Raw genomic sequence first — 13,989 nt, 5'->3', positions numbered from 1 at the left:
ACCTCCCCTCCAATGAAGGTCAAGATCCCTGTGTAGGCGATCTTGCCTCAAAAACATCCGCCCGAAAGCGGCCTCCATCCAAGCAGGAGAAGGGTCAGCACGTGGTGGAGTAACCACCTCATTCACCACCTCAACATTTTCTTCTTCCTCCTCTTCTTCTTCCTCTTCTTCCTCATCTTCCCCCGCTGGCTCCTCAGGATCCTCTTCCTCTTCATCCTCTTGAGGCATCCTTGCTGTCCATTCTTTATAAAGTTGAGCGATCCTCTCCTTACTGAGCAGAGGTGCCACAGGCAACCTCTTCTCAATAACATGGACTGGCCTCCTAGCTCTGTCCCTCACCGCATGAATCAAAGAGCAAATCAAGTGAGGAAAGATGGGCCGATGCTTGTCTTTACTCCTGTTGTAGAGGGAATAAATCCGACCAGCAATGATGGTGGCCACGTCCATAGGATGGCCTCTCACGATGCAATAGATAGCAACCAATGTAACCTCTCTAACTTCAGATTTGTTAGAGCTAGGAATGAGGGAATCCTGCAAAAATTCAGCCCAAACTCTAGCCAGCGGTGTCATATCCTTCCTCCTCACAAAAATAATCTCATCATCAACTGCTTCCCAGTCCCGCCCAGGCCTAACAATCACTGCCTTCATGTCTTCCAAGATCTCCGGTGACTTCTCCTTTAAGAGCTCATGATAAGTGTCCTTCTCGGGGAAAAGCTCCTTCTCTTGGTCCTCCGTGAGGAGACCAAGATGCCTGCGAATGACTGCTGGATTGTAGTCAATCACATCTCCCCTGAACCAAGATGAATTCACCGGTGGCCTGGACCTGTCCTCTTGATTGTCACAGTAGGTGTTCGCGTAGAACTCCCTAACCATGACTTCACAAGCAAACGGAATGGGGTTGACCCAATTCTTCCACCTCCTAATTTCCATGGCTTCTTGCATGCCCAAGAGGTCTCTTCTTCCCTCCCGATACAAAACTCCCCGCTCCTTCACACACTCCTTGTGTGCTAGGTGAGCTCGGTAGAACTCCTCCTTAACCGCTGATAGGAAGCGGGAGCGATCAAAACTCTGGGAGGTGGAGGAAGAAGCTGCAGCTCTTGTGTTGGTTCTTGCTCTTTTCACAGGCATCTGCAAAGTTGTTAGCCCAAACACAAGCCACAAACGTTAGAAATGTTAGTTCAAAAATAAAAAGAAAAGAAAGAAGAAACTTTGTACAAAAACAAAAATAGAACAACCTAAGAGCACCCAACAAGTTTCTTAGTGATTTTGGCAAAGAGAGAAAAACTACCACAAGCACTTGCCAAAAATCGACTAAGAGAACCCATTGAGGCATTCTATCAAACACCTTGTAAGCAAAAGCTAAACTAAACTAATCCACAAAATCCTAACTACCCATTCCTCACAAATCTACAACCCCTTTCTAATCCCTTCAACCTTCTTCTCTTATGCAGAATATCCTTCATAAACTTAGCATATATAGGCATTTGTTCCAAAGCATCGGCAAAAGGAATACTAATGTGGAGCTTTTTGAAAACATCAACAAACTTTGAAAACTTTTTATCTAAGCTCTTCTTAGCCAATGCTTTAGGGAACGGAACCTTGCTAGTTTCAGGAGTAAGCTCAACTTCCCCTCTCACCTTAATAGGTACAACTACTTCTCCTCCCACTATCTCCTCTCTCTTTTCTCCCTCTGTTTTTTTCTTCAATTCATTCATCACTCTCCCACTTCTAGTGGCTACAACAGAGGCATTCTCTTGCTTAGGATTGGGGATAGTGTCGGAGGGAAACTTACCTTGAGGTCTCTCGGCTATTTGCTTAGCCAGCTGGCCAAATTGATTCTCAAGATTCTTGATAGCTGCCTCTTGATTCTTGTAATTATTCTCCGTCCGGTTGATGAAAGTTTCCACCAACTCTTCTAAGCTCTTCTTGGAACCACTACTTTCACCTTCTCCTCGCTCTTGAGGTTGTCTTGAGCTTTGGCCTTGAAATCCTTGGCTAGGAAATTGTCTTTGAAAGCCATTTCCTTGCCCATTATTACCTTGCCTCCAAGAAAAATTAGGGTGATTCCTCCATCCTGGATTGTAAGTATTTGAAAATGGGTCGTTCCGAGCTTGACCCATAACCTTCAGTTCCTCCTCCGGTCTAGTCTCTGTGCATTCTTCGCTGTCATGTGGCCCTCCACAAGTCACGCACTCCACCTTGGCAACTCGACCACCAATCTTGGTAGTCTTCATTTGATTTTGAATCTCATTCATTTGCTTGGAGAGTTGCTTGTTGGAGGCCATAAGTTGATCATAAGCTTCAACCTCAAGGACTCCTCTTCGGGCTTGGCGATCATTACTAGAGTTCATGGCTCTTATAGCCATCTTTTCAATCAACTCATACCCCACTTGTGGAAGTAAGGCATCGAACTCTCCACTTGAAGCCGCATCCAAACCAAACCTCGAAGAATATTGGAGACCATCATAGAACTTTGCTACTTGCTCAGCTTGAGTAAGGTTATGTTGAGGACACCTCCTCAAGAGCTTCTTGAACCTCTCCCAAGCTTCATAGAGATTCTCATCGGTGGATTGAGTAAAAGTCATGATGTCATTCTTGAGTTTTCTCAAGAGGGCTCTTGGAACAAACCTTGTGGTGAACTTCTCAGCCAAGTCTTCCCAAGATGTAATGCTACCTTGGGGCTGTGAATTCAACCACTCTTCAGCAGTATCCCTCAATGAAAAAGGGAACAAACTCAAGCGGATTGTGTCCGCTGAAACATTCTGAACTCTGTAGGTGTTGCAATTGCGGATAAACCGCTCCATGTGTGCATGAGGATCTTCAAGAGCACCTCCACCATACTGATTTTGGCTCACCAAGTTGATGAATGCCGGCCTCAGCTCAAAGTTTCCCGTGCCATCGGGGGAAACTATGCTGCCCGTATAATCGTAGCTCATGGCAGCCGAGGTGAGGTCTCTGAGAGAACGATTGGCATTCTCCAATTCTTGCTCTTGAAGTCTTTGAGCAAGAGCCTCATTCACTCTTTCTTCAATGTGGGCTTGCATCTCCTCTTCCGTCATTTGAGCAGCCATGGCTTCAAGCCTTTGTTGGGCTCGACGACGGCGAAGAGTACGTTCAGGCTCCGGATCAAACAGCAATGGATCCGTGCCAAGCCTACTGTGCATAAACTGAAATCACAAAAACAGAGAAAAGGTTAGTAACACCTATTCAATGCAATGCTTAGTAAAACAAACAAACAAACTCTTTAACTTAAACCGAAAACCACAAACAATCCCCGGCAACGGCGCCAAAAACTTGTTGGTCAATTCGCAAGTGCACGAATACCTCCGGGTTTTAAATTATCGAACCACAGGGATTGTGAGTGAGAATTATTGATTTAAGCCTAGAGTTTGCAAGTTCTTAAAACAGTAAAATTCAGAAATTGGTTTTGGGTGATTGTGACAAAAGTTTTGCAAGAGAGCAATGTTGATAACGATGTAAATAACAAATGATGGGAAATTGCCTTGGGTGTTTGATCATCTAATCCATTTTAGTCCACCTATCCTATGCATGTGATATCTTGATTTATATCTTGTTGTTATAGCCTATGTACTTACTAGTTGATTCCTCACAAAAGTAATTCTCTCAAACTGAAAGATAAGCCCAATTCCTTGTGTACTTAAACATTCATAAGAGGTATGATAGCTCAATTATTCAGGCCAACAAAACCCTACCCTCACTACTCTATTCCTAGAAGCAAGTATAGAAGGATCTATTCCAATTCATGTCCCTAAATCATAACAAATTTCCATTCTATTATAATCTAGCCTATAGCAAAGGTGCACCAAAGCTAAACATGCAATAAGGAATTGAAATACAAGATTGAATCAAGACTCATGCATAGAGATAGGATTTATAAACTAAAGTTTCATAGAATCTCTTAACCCAAAGCAAAAAGAGAACTAGCCACTCATGGCTAGTGAATTCATGAAGAAAATGTAAATAAAACCTGAGGAAAAGTACAAGTTGGAAGCCTCCCTTGGCCCCAAAGTTCTCCTCAGCTCTCAAACTTGACCAAAAATGAGTGAAATGACAAAATGTATCAAAGAAATTGGCCTAAGCCTTATTTATAGGCTGAAACTAACGAAACTGGTCGCTCAGGCGCCAATTCAGAGCACCTGAGCGCCAATTGCATGTTGAAAAACATGCTCTCTGACCCTATTGGCGCCTAGGCGCCCACTTCCAGCGCCTAGGCGCCCACTCCCAGCGCCTAGGCGCTCTAGCTCGCCTGAAAATGACTTTTTGGCTTCTGAAACTCCTCTTTTCAATTCTCTTTATGTTCTTCATCAATTCCATGCTTCTTGGCCTTCCTTTTCCTTCAGTTTCTGCACTCCAAACCTAACCAGCAAGACAAGGAAGATTCTAGAAGCTCCAAGAGCTCATTAGCACAAGAAGTCCCTCATAAAACACAACAAAACCATGCAAGTCCTAAACTTTACTTAAAATGCAAGAAAACTACCTAAAAAACTACTAAATTACCAAAACGAAATAAAAACTAAAGAAAAGAATAAAAATGCATGAGAATGCATGAAACACTACATGAGACTCAACAAAAAGACTCAAAACAACCAAAGAAATGACCCTAAAACCACTACTAAAATAGGGTCATCAGTGATGTTGGAGTTTGAGCTTATAAACTGGAACAACTTAATGGTCAAAAGATTCCACGAACATGGAACGCCTCACATTTGAAGTAGTACTTTAGTTAAGTAGAACAACAAAAATGAATGAAGCCGCACTCTTTTTCCCTTTCTTTGAAAAGGTTTTTAGTGAGGCGACATATGTAAAAGAATGAAGGGACAATAGTTCTCATGTATGGAAAGTAATGAAAAGATTATTTTAAGAGATTGTCTATTTTTTTATTTATATTATGAATTTATGCGGCGTAAGTCGTATCAGGGTATAAAATACCGCGAATAATCCTTTCGGAATAAGAAAGTATCGCCATCAAGTATCAAAAGCCTTGGCAATTCTAGTGGCCATTAGAAACCAAGCCTCGTCGAAAAATCAACTAAGGTATATCAACCTAAACGCTAACAATTCAGTAAATAACAACTTCAAGGTAACAACAGTTAAACTAAAGAGAACTTCATTAAAGATAAGAAAAGGGCGTAGCCCATACATGTCTTGAGCAACAACAAACAAAAGGGCAAAGCCCAAAACAAAGTTTGACTTAAAACAAAATAAAACAACAAATAAAATCAAGCCAGGTTCTCATTGTTGGCGTTGTTGTCCTGACTTGCGACAGCTTTTGGGTCCTTCTCCCTGTCATCCCATTCTTGTCCTTGCCACGATCATCTTCACCATTTTCTTCCTCAGGTTCACTCTCAGAATCGAATTGAGGAATGAGGTTAATATCAACATCATCATCGCCGACTACCTGACCATCCTTAATCTCCTTCAAAAACCCGATACGGGAAAGGTCAAAGCCAAGTTCAACAACACTGATTTGCTCTTTAGCCTTGAGAAAGCCTTGAGCAAATTGAATGGATGCACGCCCTAGAATGGAGGCATTCAGGCGTTCATATTTTTCTTCCATCTTTCAGCACTTAGCCTGAGCAGCAGTGTGTTGACATTAATGGCTTCCTTCAAAGATTTAGTCTTTTGAAGGAGCGGGTTAGAAGTCGCCAAGTCTTCAGTTAACTTAGCACATTTCTCCTCGGAAGACTTCAGGTGCTTGTTGGCGGTTTCAGCGTCAACCTTTGCTCTCTCATATGCAGCCTTATAGTCAGCTGCCTTCTTCTCAATACGATTCTTGGCCGCCTGCAAATCCTTCACATAGTGAGCCATACCCGCCACGGTACTGGCGGCAGAAAGAGCATGGTGGATGGCCATGGAAGCAATGTTCGGGGGACCTTGACCGGAAATATCTTTGTGGAGCTTGTTGTCAAAGGTTCGATTCATAAAGTCCAAACCGTTGAAGTAAGGATCGGACAAGCTTAGCAAAGTAGGGAGAGCCTCGCCTCTGACGGCTGAACTAGAGCCAGCATGACCAAATGGAGTTGGTGGGCGGTTGATTGTTGCATTTGGATCTTCCCGGGATGGCGGGACATTATCATTTCCCTTCTTTCTCTCTGCCGGTTTACCTCTGGAGGCTAAACCGGAGGGATTGAGAGTCGACTGGTGTAAGGGTTTATCACCAGCAATTCTTTCAGTGGCGCCTGAAGTTTTCTGGCGCTTAGGATCCCTGATGTTGTCAGAATCTGAATCACCTTCAAGTTTTTTCTTCTGCTCAGCTTCCGTAGCTCTTTTTCTCGCCGCCTCAGCAGATTGGGCGAGATACTTTTTCATCTTCAGCGGGCTGGCGTCGACCTTGCCTTTACCCATAGTGGCTACACAGGAAAGTATCACAGTTATAAATGAGGCATGAATAAAAAAACAAGTTATGTGTGAGGATTATAAACTTACTAAAAAATTGATTTAAAGTGCTAGTTTTTGACGCCTCGATCAAGTCATGACCAGAGACTACCGGCAATGAGCGAAGATAATCGGCGACCCCTCGCTCAGAATCATCCAAGGCGTCATATGAAACATAGATTTTTCGGTGAGGATTTTTCGTCCAATAAAAGGGGAAGAGAGGATTATTGTCGAAATCTCGGAACAAATTCTTTATTTCAGGCGACTCAACAACTTTAAAGTATTTTTTCTGCCACACTTTGTAATGACTCTTAAGGGCGGTAAACCGGCTCATTTTCTTGCGGGCTAAAAGAGGGACCCACTTCACGGAAGTAGGTTTTTTGGTAACAGACTTATAGAAAAGAAAAAACAAAGGGTAGGTGGGCGTGAAGCTTAAATAGTCACATAGAATTTCGAAGCAACGGATAAAACCCCAGGCGTTGGGCTGGAGTTGACAAGGCGCCACATTCAGAAAGGATAGAACATGACATATAAAAGGCGAAAAAGGAAGTTTAATGTTCAAATCAGTGAAAAAGTAACCATAAACGAAGAAGAAGTCGGGCGATTCATCTGACGATTCTTTACGTAAAAGAACACAATCATCCTCGCCGCATGGAAGAACGTTTAGTTGAAGATCTTCGTTATGAGAAGTGGCGGGATTTACTTTCGTAAAACCTTGGACAGATATCCGAAGCGAATTAATGCTCCCAATACTACCCTAGATGGAACGCCACAGACATTTATCTTCAACCAAATGTACGTTTGTACGCCATTCGGGCGAAGATAAATCCCCATTAGAAGAAAGGACAGAATCAACAGAACCGGCGGGTCCGGAATCCTCGTGAATGGAAGGCGAGGATTGAATTTCAATAACAGAGGGGGCAGAAATTTCCCCCTCCGTGGAAGGTGATGAAAGTTCTATGGAAGAAATGCTAACACTATTCAATGACATGCTGGGTAATTTCATGAAAGTTAAAAGAGGAAGATGAACAGTGTCAAGAAAGAGAAAGAAAACAAAATGAGAAGAAAGGATGTAAAGAACTCACCGGAGGAAGAGTTCGATTGGGTAAGGAGAACGTCTGCTAAAGGAGAACACTGCGCAATGACGACGGCTGGAGTAAACGAAGGTTCGCCGGAGTTTAAAGAAGAGAAAGTGAGAGAATTTCAGAGAAGTTTTAGAAAGTAAAAAAGAGTTTTAGAAGGTAAAGAAGTGAAAGGTTAAAAGAGGTTTTATAGGAGAAAAAAAGGAGAGAGAATGAGTGGGATATGTAGCGAAGAGTGTGAGGTGAAAAGGCATAACTCCTCGAGACGCACAAATGGAAACTGCATTCATGACAAATGATGACGAACCCCGGAAAACAAGGACTGCGTGTGTCAGTCGAAAAGATGTGATTGACGGTTATGACAATGGCGACATGTCTCTATAAAAAGTGGCGGTGTAACAACAAACATAAAAGTGGCGGTGTAACAATAAAACATAAAGGTGGCGGCGTATCAAAGATTACGAAGAATGGCGATATAATAACAAAAGTGAAAGGGGGAGCGAAGAACAACTAACAGTCACAAATAACTCCACCAAAAACCACTTAGTGAATGGTGAAGGCAGGCGAAAAAATAGCATATTGAAGACATTTCGACTCAACCTACCTGAGCCTCATGTCTTGGGGGCATGTGGACTGGGCGGGTGTAAAGATTCCTATGCCCGCCCAAAACAAGCAGCCAGCCGGACGAAGGAAGACATGGCGGGAACTGGTGAAACACTGAAGATTCTCGCCTTCCCCTTTGGACAGATCCGCAAGCCAGCTGGAAGATTCTTTTGAATTTGTCTTATATGCATAGGGATTTGGGCCCCGGTTGTCAAGCCCAAATGTAGGAAATGTCCATATCATGACCACACCCTCTATAAAAGGGAAGGTCATCACCTTGTACTGCAGATTTTTTGAACAATTAATGAGAATATACCCTTTTATTACATCTTTACTATTTTAGTGTTCTACTAGGGTTTGCTTTTCTTTCCTCTTCTTACGTAAGCTTACCTTAAGACAGAACACAAAGCATAAATGGAAAGATGATGTAAAATAAGTAAATATTCTCATTAATTATAAAAAAGGTGTCTAGTACAATGGGGGACCCCTTTTTATAGTGGGTATAGTCCTTATCTAGAAGATTCCTGGATTTGGGTAAGGCCCAAATCCCAATACAAAAAGACAAAATTAGGCCCAGGTCCATGAACAAGGTCTGTGATTATTCGCTACCCTGATTAGTCGCCCAGTTCTATCCCTACAGTTGCCCAGTCCATTGTCTTTTGTTGGTGGTACTGGGCGGGCAAAGGCTTGTGAAGTGCCCGCCCGAGCCACTCTTAGTTCTCATTTGTTGATCGAGTCTCACAGTCATGGCGGAGATTGAGCTAAAAACAACACCTGTTGATTTCCGTTTTCCTACAACTAATCAAACCAGACACTGTTTCACTCGCTACATAGAGTTTCATAGGTTCTTGGCAGTGAAGTGTGAAGAATTATGTGAATGTGAGAGATTTGCTAAATATTACCGCTCTCTTTGCCCTGGTGAATGGGTTGACAATTGGAATGAGCAGAGGGATAATGGGACTTTTCCAGGGACCTCTTTGAAATCATGTGTAACTTGGATCTCCTTGTAAGCAAGTGTTGAATATTTTGTTTTTGTTATTTTGTCCAATATATTTGACGGCCTTCACCCAGTCATGGTGGTTGGTGGATCAATAAGGTTGTTTATGGATATTCATTACTCCACAAATTCATAAAGCCATTTTGCTTTTAAAGTTTAATGCAATTGTTCTGAATGAATGAGTAGGAACAAGAAGAAAGATGAAGTGTTATCAATTTCCATTTTTGCCCTTTTAATCATCATCGAATCCTAACTGTTCAATTAAAGAATATTCCAAGATTCGTGAATCTAATGATGCTTAAGCCTGGTGCACCGGTGGACCAAAAAAAAGTTGCCCACCTCAAACAAAACACCAATGTTCAATAAGATGAAGGTTGAGGGAGTTTGGTTTTGGTGGAAGAGGGTTTCGGTGGTGGTGGTGCTGGGTGAGAGGGGGATTTGGTGGTGGTGTGGTAGTGCTTGGTGGGGCTTCAATGGTGTTGGGTTTCTGATTTTGATGGTTGGCCTTGGGAGGATGAAGATGGAGGTTGGGCAGGGACCAATTTGACCACCATTTTAGTCTATCAGCATCTGACACGTATCTTGGGAGTTTCATTTTTTGGGGGAAAATAAGTAATGTCCACGTCAGCACTTCTGGATGGGGAAAAAATCAACATCACTATTTCCAATAACGTCTGTTAACTTTTTTTAACCCAGAGACTACCGTTGAGGGGTTTTGCCATATTCAGGCACAACGAGAGACATTTTAGAAGTTTAGGGATGAAGTTGAAAGCGGCTGAACTTTCATGAACCAAGTTGATTATTTAGCCAGAGAAAAAAACCTTGATAATTCACTCATTTGTAATGGATAAGACGGGCTAAGAGAATGGCCCGCGTGTGAATATTCATCCTCATCCAGCAACAAGAAAAAGACACTCTACATTCATTGCAATCACTCTCACTATCACTCTCTGTCTCCCATTTTCATCTTCATCCCCTTTCCCCATTTCTCCATATTCTACTACAATCCTCACTCACTCTCTTCAACTTCCTTCGCAATTTCAATGGCCGCCGCCACTACTCCCTTGAACTTCCACTTCCCCTCACCATCACCCTCATCTCACACTTCCTCTACACACTCTGCACTTTCTCTCCCTCCCTTCTCCCTAACCTCAACATTCTGGGGGTTCAAACTCAAGCATGCTGCAACTTCTACTGTTTCTGCTGCTGACAATTCCACAAACACCTTCCGTGCAGTTCGCAATTCATGGGACGGTCCACTCTCCTCCGTCAAACTCATCATCCAGGGCAAGAATCTCGACCTCACCGACGCTGTCAAGCAGCACGTGGAGGACAAGGTGGGGAAAGCCGTTCAGAAGCACAGCCACATAGTCAGAGAGATTGATGTCAGGCTTTCTACTCGAGGTGGAGGAGAGTTTGGGCGAGGACCCAGAACTAGTAGATGTGAGGTAAGTGTAGTGAAACATTCATTTGCCTCTTACCCAACAGCTTAAGCTTTTGGGGTAAGTGGTTATTTTACATGGTATCAGAGTCTCTATGGCCGAAAGGTCTAGAGTTTGATCCTTGCTCCTCTCACTTTCCACTTAAAAAGTGGAATTTAATGACGCACATGGTAAGTGAGCCATGTTTACCATGTGCATTTATTCGCGCTTCAAGCTCAAAGGGGCCCAAAGGGCTCTTGCGTGAGCGGGTGTGGTTATTTAACAAAACCTTATTCCCATTTGAAAGTTTCTAGAAATTCAATTCGTTGATTGTTTGATTGATTCTTCTGATTTTGCATTAGGTGACTTTGTTTACCAAGAGGCATGGCGTCGTGCGGGCTGAGGAGGATTCTGAAACTACCTATGCAAGTATAGATTTGGTGTCGTCCATCATTCAGAGAAAGCTGAGGAAGATCAAGGAAAAAGTGTCTGATCACGGTCGCCACATGAAAGGGTTCAATAGGGCGAAGGTTAGGGAGCCGGTAGAAGTGGAAGTGCCCTTGGAGGAGGATGATGATATATCCCCACTGGAAGAGGAGGGAGAAGCAACTTTGGTCGAGGTTAGTAGCATTACATTACTACTTATCATCAAATATTGTTTTATTTCACAGTCTATAGATTCATTTGTAAGAGCTTATTTGAGTTTATCTTGCAGCATGATTAGTGTTTATGCTTGTATGAGCTTATGAAATAGTTTGAGTTATCTACGAGTTGTTCTGAGTTTATTTCATAAGCTGCGAATATTCGCATATGAATAAACTCATGTTCCTATAAGCTATTTCGAGCATATTTAAATAAGTTTCTCGAAGCTTATGCGATGTCCGTTTATTGTCATAATTATGCCGTCATTCTGCCTTTAATTTAGCTTCCCATTCATGTTTGTCATGCTGTTTATATTGGGTTTTGTTTATTTATTTCTCAAATTAGTTCAAATTGTATTGCATCTTGATTAGCTCCATGCTTGTGTATTGGTCTATACCTTGTGTTCATTAATTCCAGAAAACAAGTTACAGACTTTATCCAATAGTTCCTCCTTCCTTCTAATAAATACCTTGTTATATTCTAGACATACAAGTGAAAATTGTTCTACAAACAGAATTGCAAAATTGAAATTTCTGGTTTTGAAGTGACAATTTAGAGGAGCACTGTATTCATTGAATACATGTTTGGAAGTTTATCTAAAATTAGAATCAAATATGAGGAGAAGCTTCTTTGCATGTTTGTATATTCATTGGGTGGGTCATAATTGATTCTGGTTACTAGACACATATAGTGCATGTTTAAACACATGGTAGATTTCCACGATAGAAAGAGAATTGATTATCCGAGAAACTACTCTCAATAGCTTTTGTGTGAGCAGAATTGATTAGGAAAATTTTCAGTAGGAATTCAAACATGCATTTGTAGCATGTTTAGTTTTGTTTCTGCATAGCGAGAATCAGCTATAGTTAGACAAAAGCTAAGGGAAATACCTTCTTTCCACCATAATTTTGCCTTTCATCATGGTTTCTCAATGAGTTTCCAAATTTTTTATTTAAAAATTGATTCTCCAAAAATGTGGTATTTGATCAGTTTCCAAACATGCAATCTCTGAATATCTTTTTTAAGTGCCAGAATTAATTCCGAGTAAATTAAAATAGATCGAAACATGCGATTAATTATAGCAATTAGCAAAGTAATTTAGTGCATATGAACCAAATGACCCTACACCTCTCCACTTTCACAAAATGTTATCTCCTTTTGCAAGCAATTAGGGAGCAAAGTTTCTGTGGGACAAGCTGCCTCTTCCCCTGAAAACAAAATTGGCTCATGTTAACATGACAAAGTTCACACATGTACTGTAGAAAGCTTAGAATCTAACTTAGCCATGTTCATGAACATGTCCTTATGGTTGTTTTCACAGTACTCTCTTTCTTTGGGCCGTAATATGCTTTGGTGGCTTTCAAACATTTGTGTGGTGAGAGGATTGAGACTGCCAGATAACATTTACAACCAAATTTGGCCCCAATCCAACTTTTTTTCTTTTTGGTGCACAAAAGTTTACTGAAACTGGAAAAAAATCTATTTCAGGCAAGACTTTGTTTGAGCATTTTAAATGAAAATTGAACAGAGACTAGCCAAACACTCCATTAATATGTAGATTGAGTTGAACACAACCTAACATTCAAGTTTTCATTGAATGGTCTTACTTGATTTAGCACTAAGTTGGTAGTGTTCTAATTCTTCAAGGAACTATTGAAATATTGCTTGCATATTGGAGGGCTCTTGTGCTGTCTTTGGATGATAGATGCAACATTGCTTGTCGTGAGATGGTGCTATTTTCTCCCCCTTGCATTGCACCTGCTTAAATTTTGAGGGTTTTTTTCAGGTTGTTCGGACAAAGTACTTTGACATGCCACCATTAACTGTGTCTGAAGCAATTGAGCAGCTTGTAAATGTTGATCATGCCTTTTATGCTTTCCGAAATGAAGAAACTGGTGAGCAAGTAGTTTTTACCTTATCTTTTGTTTGGCTTTGTTTCTTTCTCTCACCATTTTCTTGTATTTCACTCTAGTATCATTAATTTAACTTTGGCAATCTTGGGAACTAAATGTAATTCTACCTCTGCTTCAGGGGAGATTAATATTGTATACAAAAGAAAAGAAGGAGGTTATGGACTCATTATACCCAAAGGAAATGGACAAGCAGAGAAATTGGAGCCTTTAATGGTTGAACCCGCTAGAGAAGCCTCTCTAAAAGAATGAAGGGACTCGTCGAAAACTCTTTTTTTTTGTAAGAACATAAGAGCTTGTACATGTTTAGCGGTTACTAATGGTAGTTTCTTTGGAATCTGAAATGCATTGGCAATTACAGTGGAGGCTCTGGCATTTCAAATGCTAACCAAGTTCTGAAGTATGATGATTGTAAAGTGAAAAAGATACACTCATACACCACTTTTTGTGCTGCGCATAATGTCAAGAATGCACCTCTATCTAACAATGCCATCTGCTTTGTTTCATCATTGGTTTTGTTCTACTTCATCTATTGCTTTGATCATTGGTTATCAACTAAGATTCATGATACTTCATTCGTTGTGCTTCTTATGTATGTGGATAATGTAATTCTTGTTGGAAACACATTGTCCAAGTTTGGATTTATCAAGTCCACACACAAGTCATACGGTATCAAGGATTCTGGCCCCTATTTTCTTAGGTTGGAGAGTGAAATTTCTCTATGTCAAAGTAAAAACTGCTTTAATATACTAAAAGATCTTGGGTCTTGGCCTCACTATCTTTTAAATTGCTCTTCGCACCCCTTGATCTCTTCTTCAGACTTCATCAGAGTTCAGGGGAATCTTATTCAAATATTTCTTCCTGCAGTAAATTGATAGGCAAATTGCTATATCTCACAACAACTCAACCAGACATTTCCTTTGTTATGAGGCAGCTGA

The 13,989-nt window shown here is 41.3% G+C and overlaps 2 protein-coding genes and 1 non-coding gene across 3 annotated transcripts; all 3 read left to right on the top strand.

The window, feature by feature from the left end:
- Positions 1–2,496: 2,496 nt before the first annotated feature.
- LOC130734804 (small nucleolar RNA R71) lies at positions 2,497–2,603 on the top strand. The gene has a single exon (XR_009018145.1). It is a non-coding gene; the product is annotated as a small nucleolar RNA R71 (small nucleolar RNA).
- Positions 2,604–8,799: 6,196 nt separating this feature from the next.
- Positions 8,800–9,091, top strand: LOC130744798 (cytochrome c oxidase subunit 6b-2-like). Its single transcript, XM_057596954.1, has one exon. The coding sequence runs from the start codon at positions 8,828–8,830 to the stop codon at positions 9,089–9,091; it is 264 nt and encodes an 87-aa protein (XP_057452937.1). The 5' UTR covers positions 8,800–8,827.
- Positions 9,092–9,946: 855 nt separating this feature from the next.
- On the top strand, positions 9,947–13,560 carry LOC130746296 (ribosome-binding factor PSRP1, chloroplastic). Its single transcript, XM_057598871.1, has 4 exons — positions 9,947–10,526; positions 10,862–11,119; positions 12,928–13,036; positions 13,173–13,560. The coding sequence occupies exons 1-4, from the start codon at positions 10,122–10,124 to the stop codon at positions 13,301–13,303; spliced, it is 903 nt and encodes a 300-aa protein (XP_057454854.1). The 5' UTR covers positions 9,947–10,121; the 3' UTR covers positions 13,304–13,560.
- The last annotated feature ends 429 nt before the right edge of the window (positions 13,561–13,989 follow it).

This window comes from Lotus japonicus, chromosome 1, assembly GCF_012489685.1.
Source record: "Lotus japonicus ecotype B-129 chromosome 1, LjGifu_v1.2".
NCBI lineage: Eukaryota > Viridiplantae > Streptophyta > Magnoliopsida > Fabales > Fabaceae > Lotus > Lotus japonicus.
This window is presented reverse-complemented; position numbering and strand designations above follow the sequence as displayed.

Coding starts and splice junctions, on each gene's coding strand:
- LOC130746296 (XM_057598871.1), top strand. CDS start 10,122: ATGGCCGCCGCCACTACTCCCTTGAACTTCCACTTCCCCTCACCATCA. Junction 10,527..10,861: donor CCAGAACTAGTAGATGTGAG/GTAAGTGTAGTG, acceptor ATTTTGCATTAG/GTGACTTTGTTTACCAAGAG. Junction 13,037..13,172: donor TTTCCGAAATGAAGAAACTG/GTGAGCAAGTAG, acceptor CCTCTGCTTCAG/GGGAGATTAATATTGTATAC.
- LOC130744798 (XM_057596954.1), top strand. CDS start 8,828: ATGGCGGAGATTGAGCTAAAAACAACACCTGTTGATTTCCGTTTTCCT.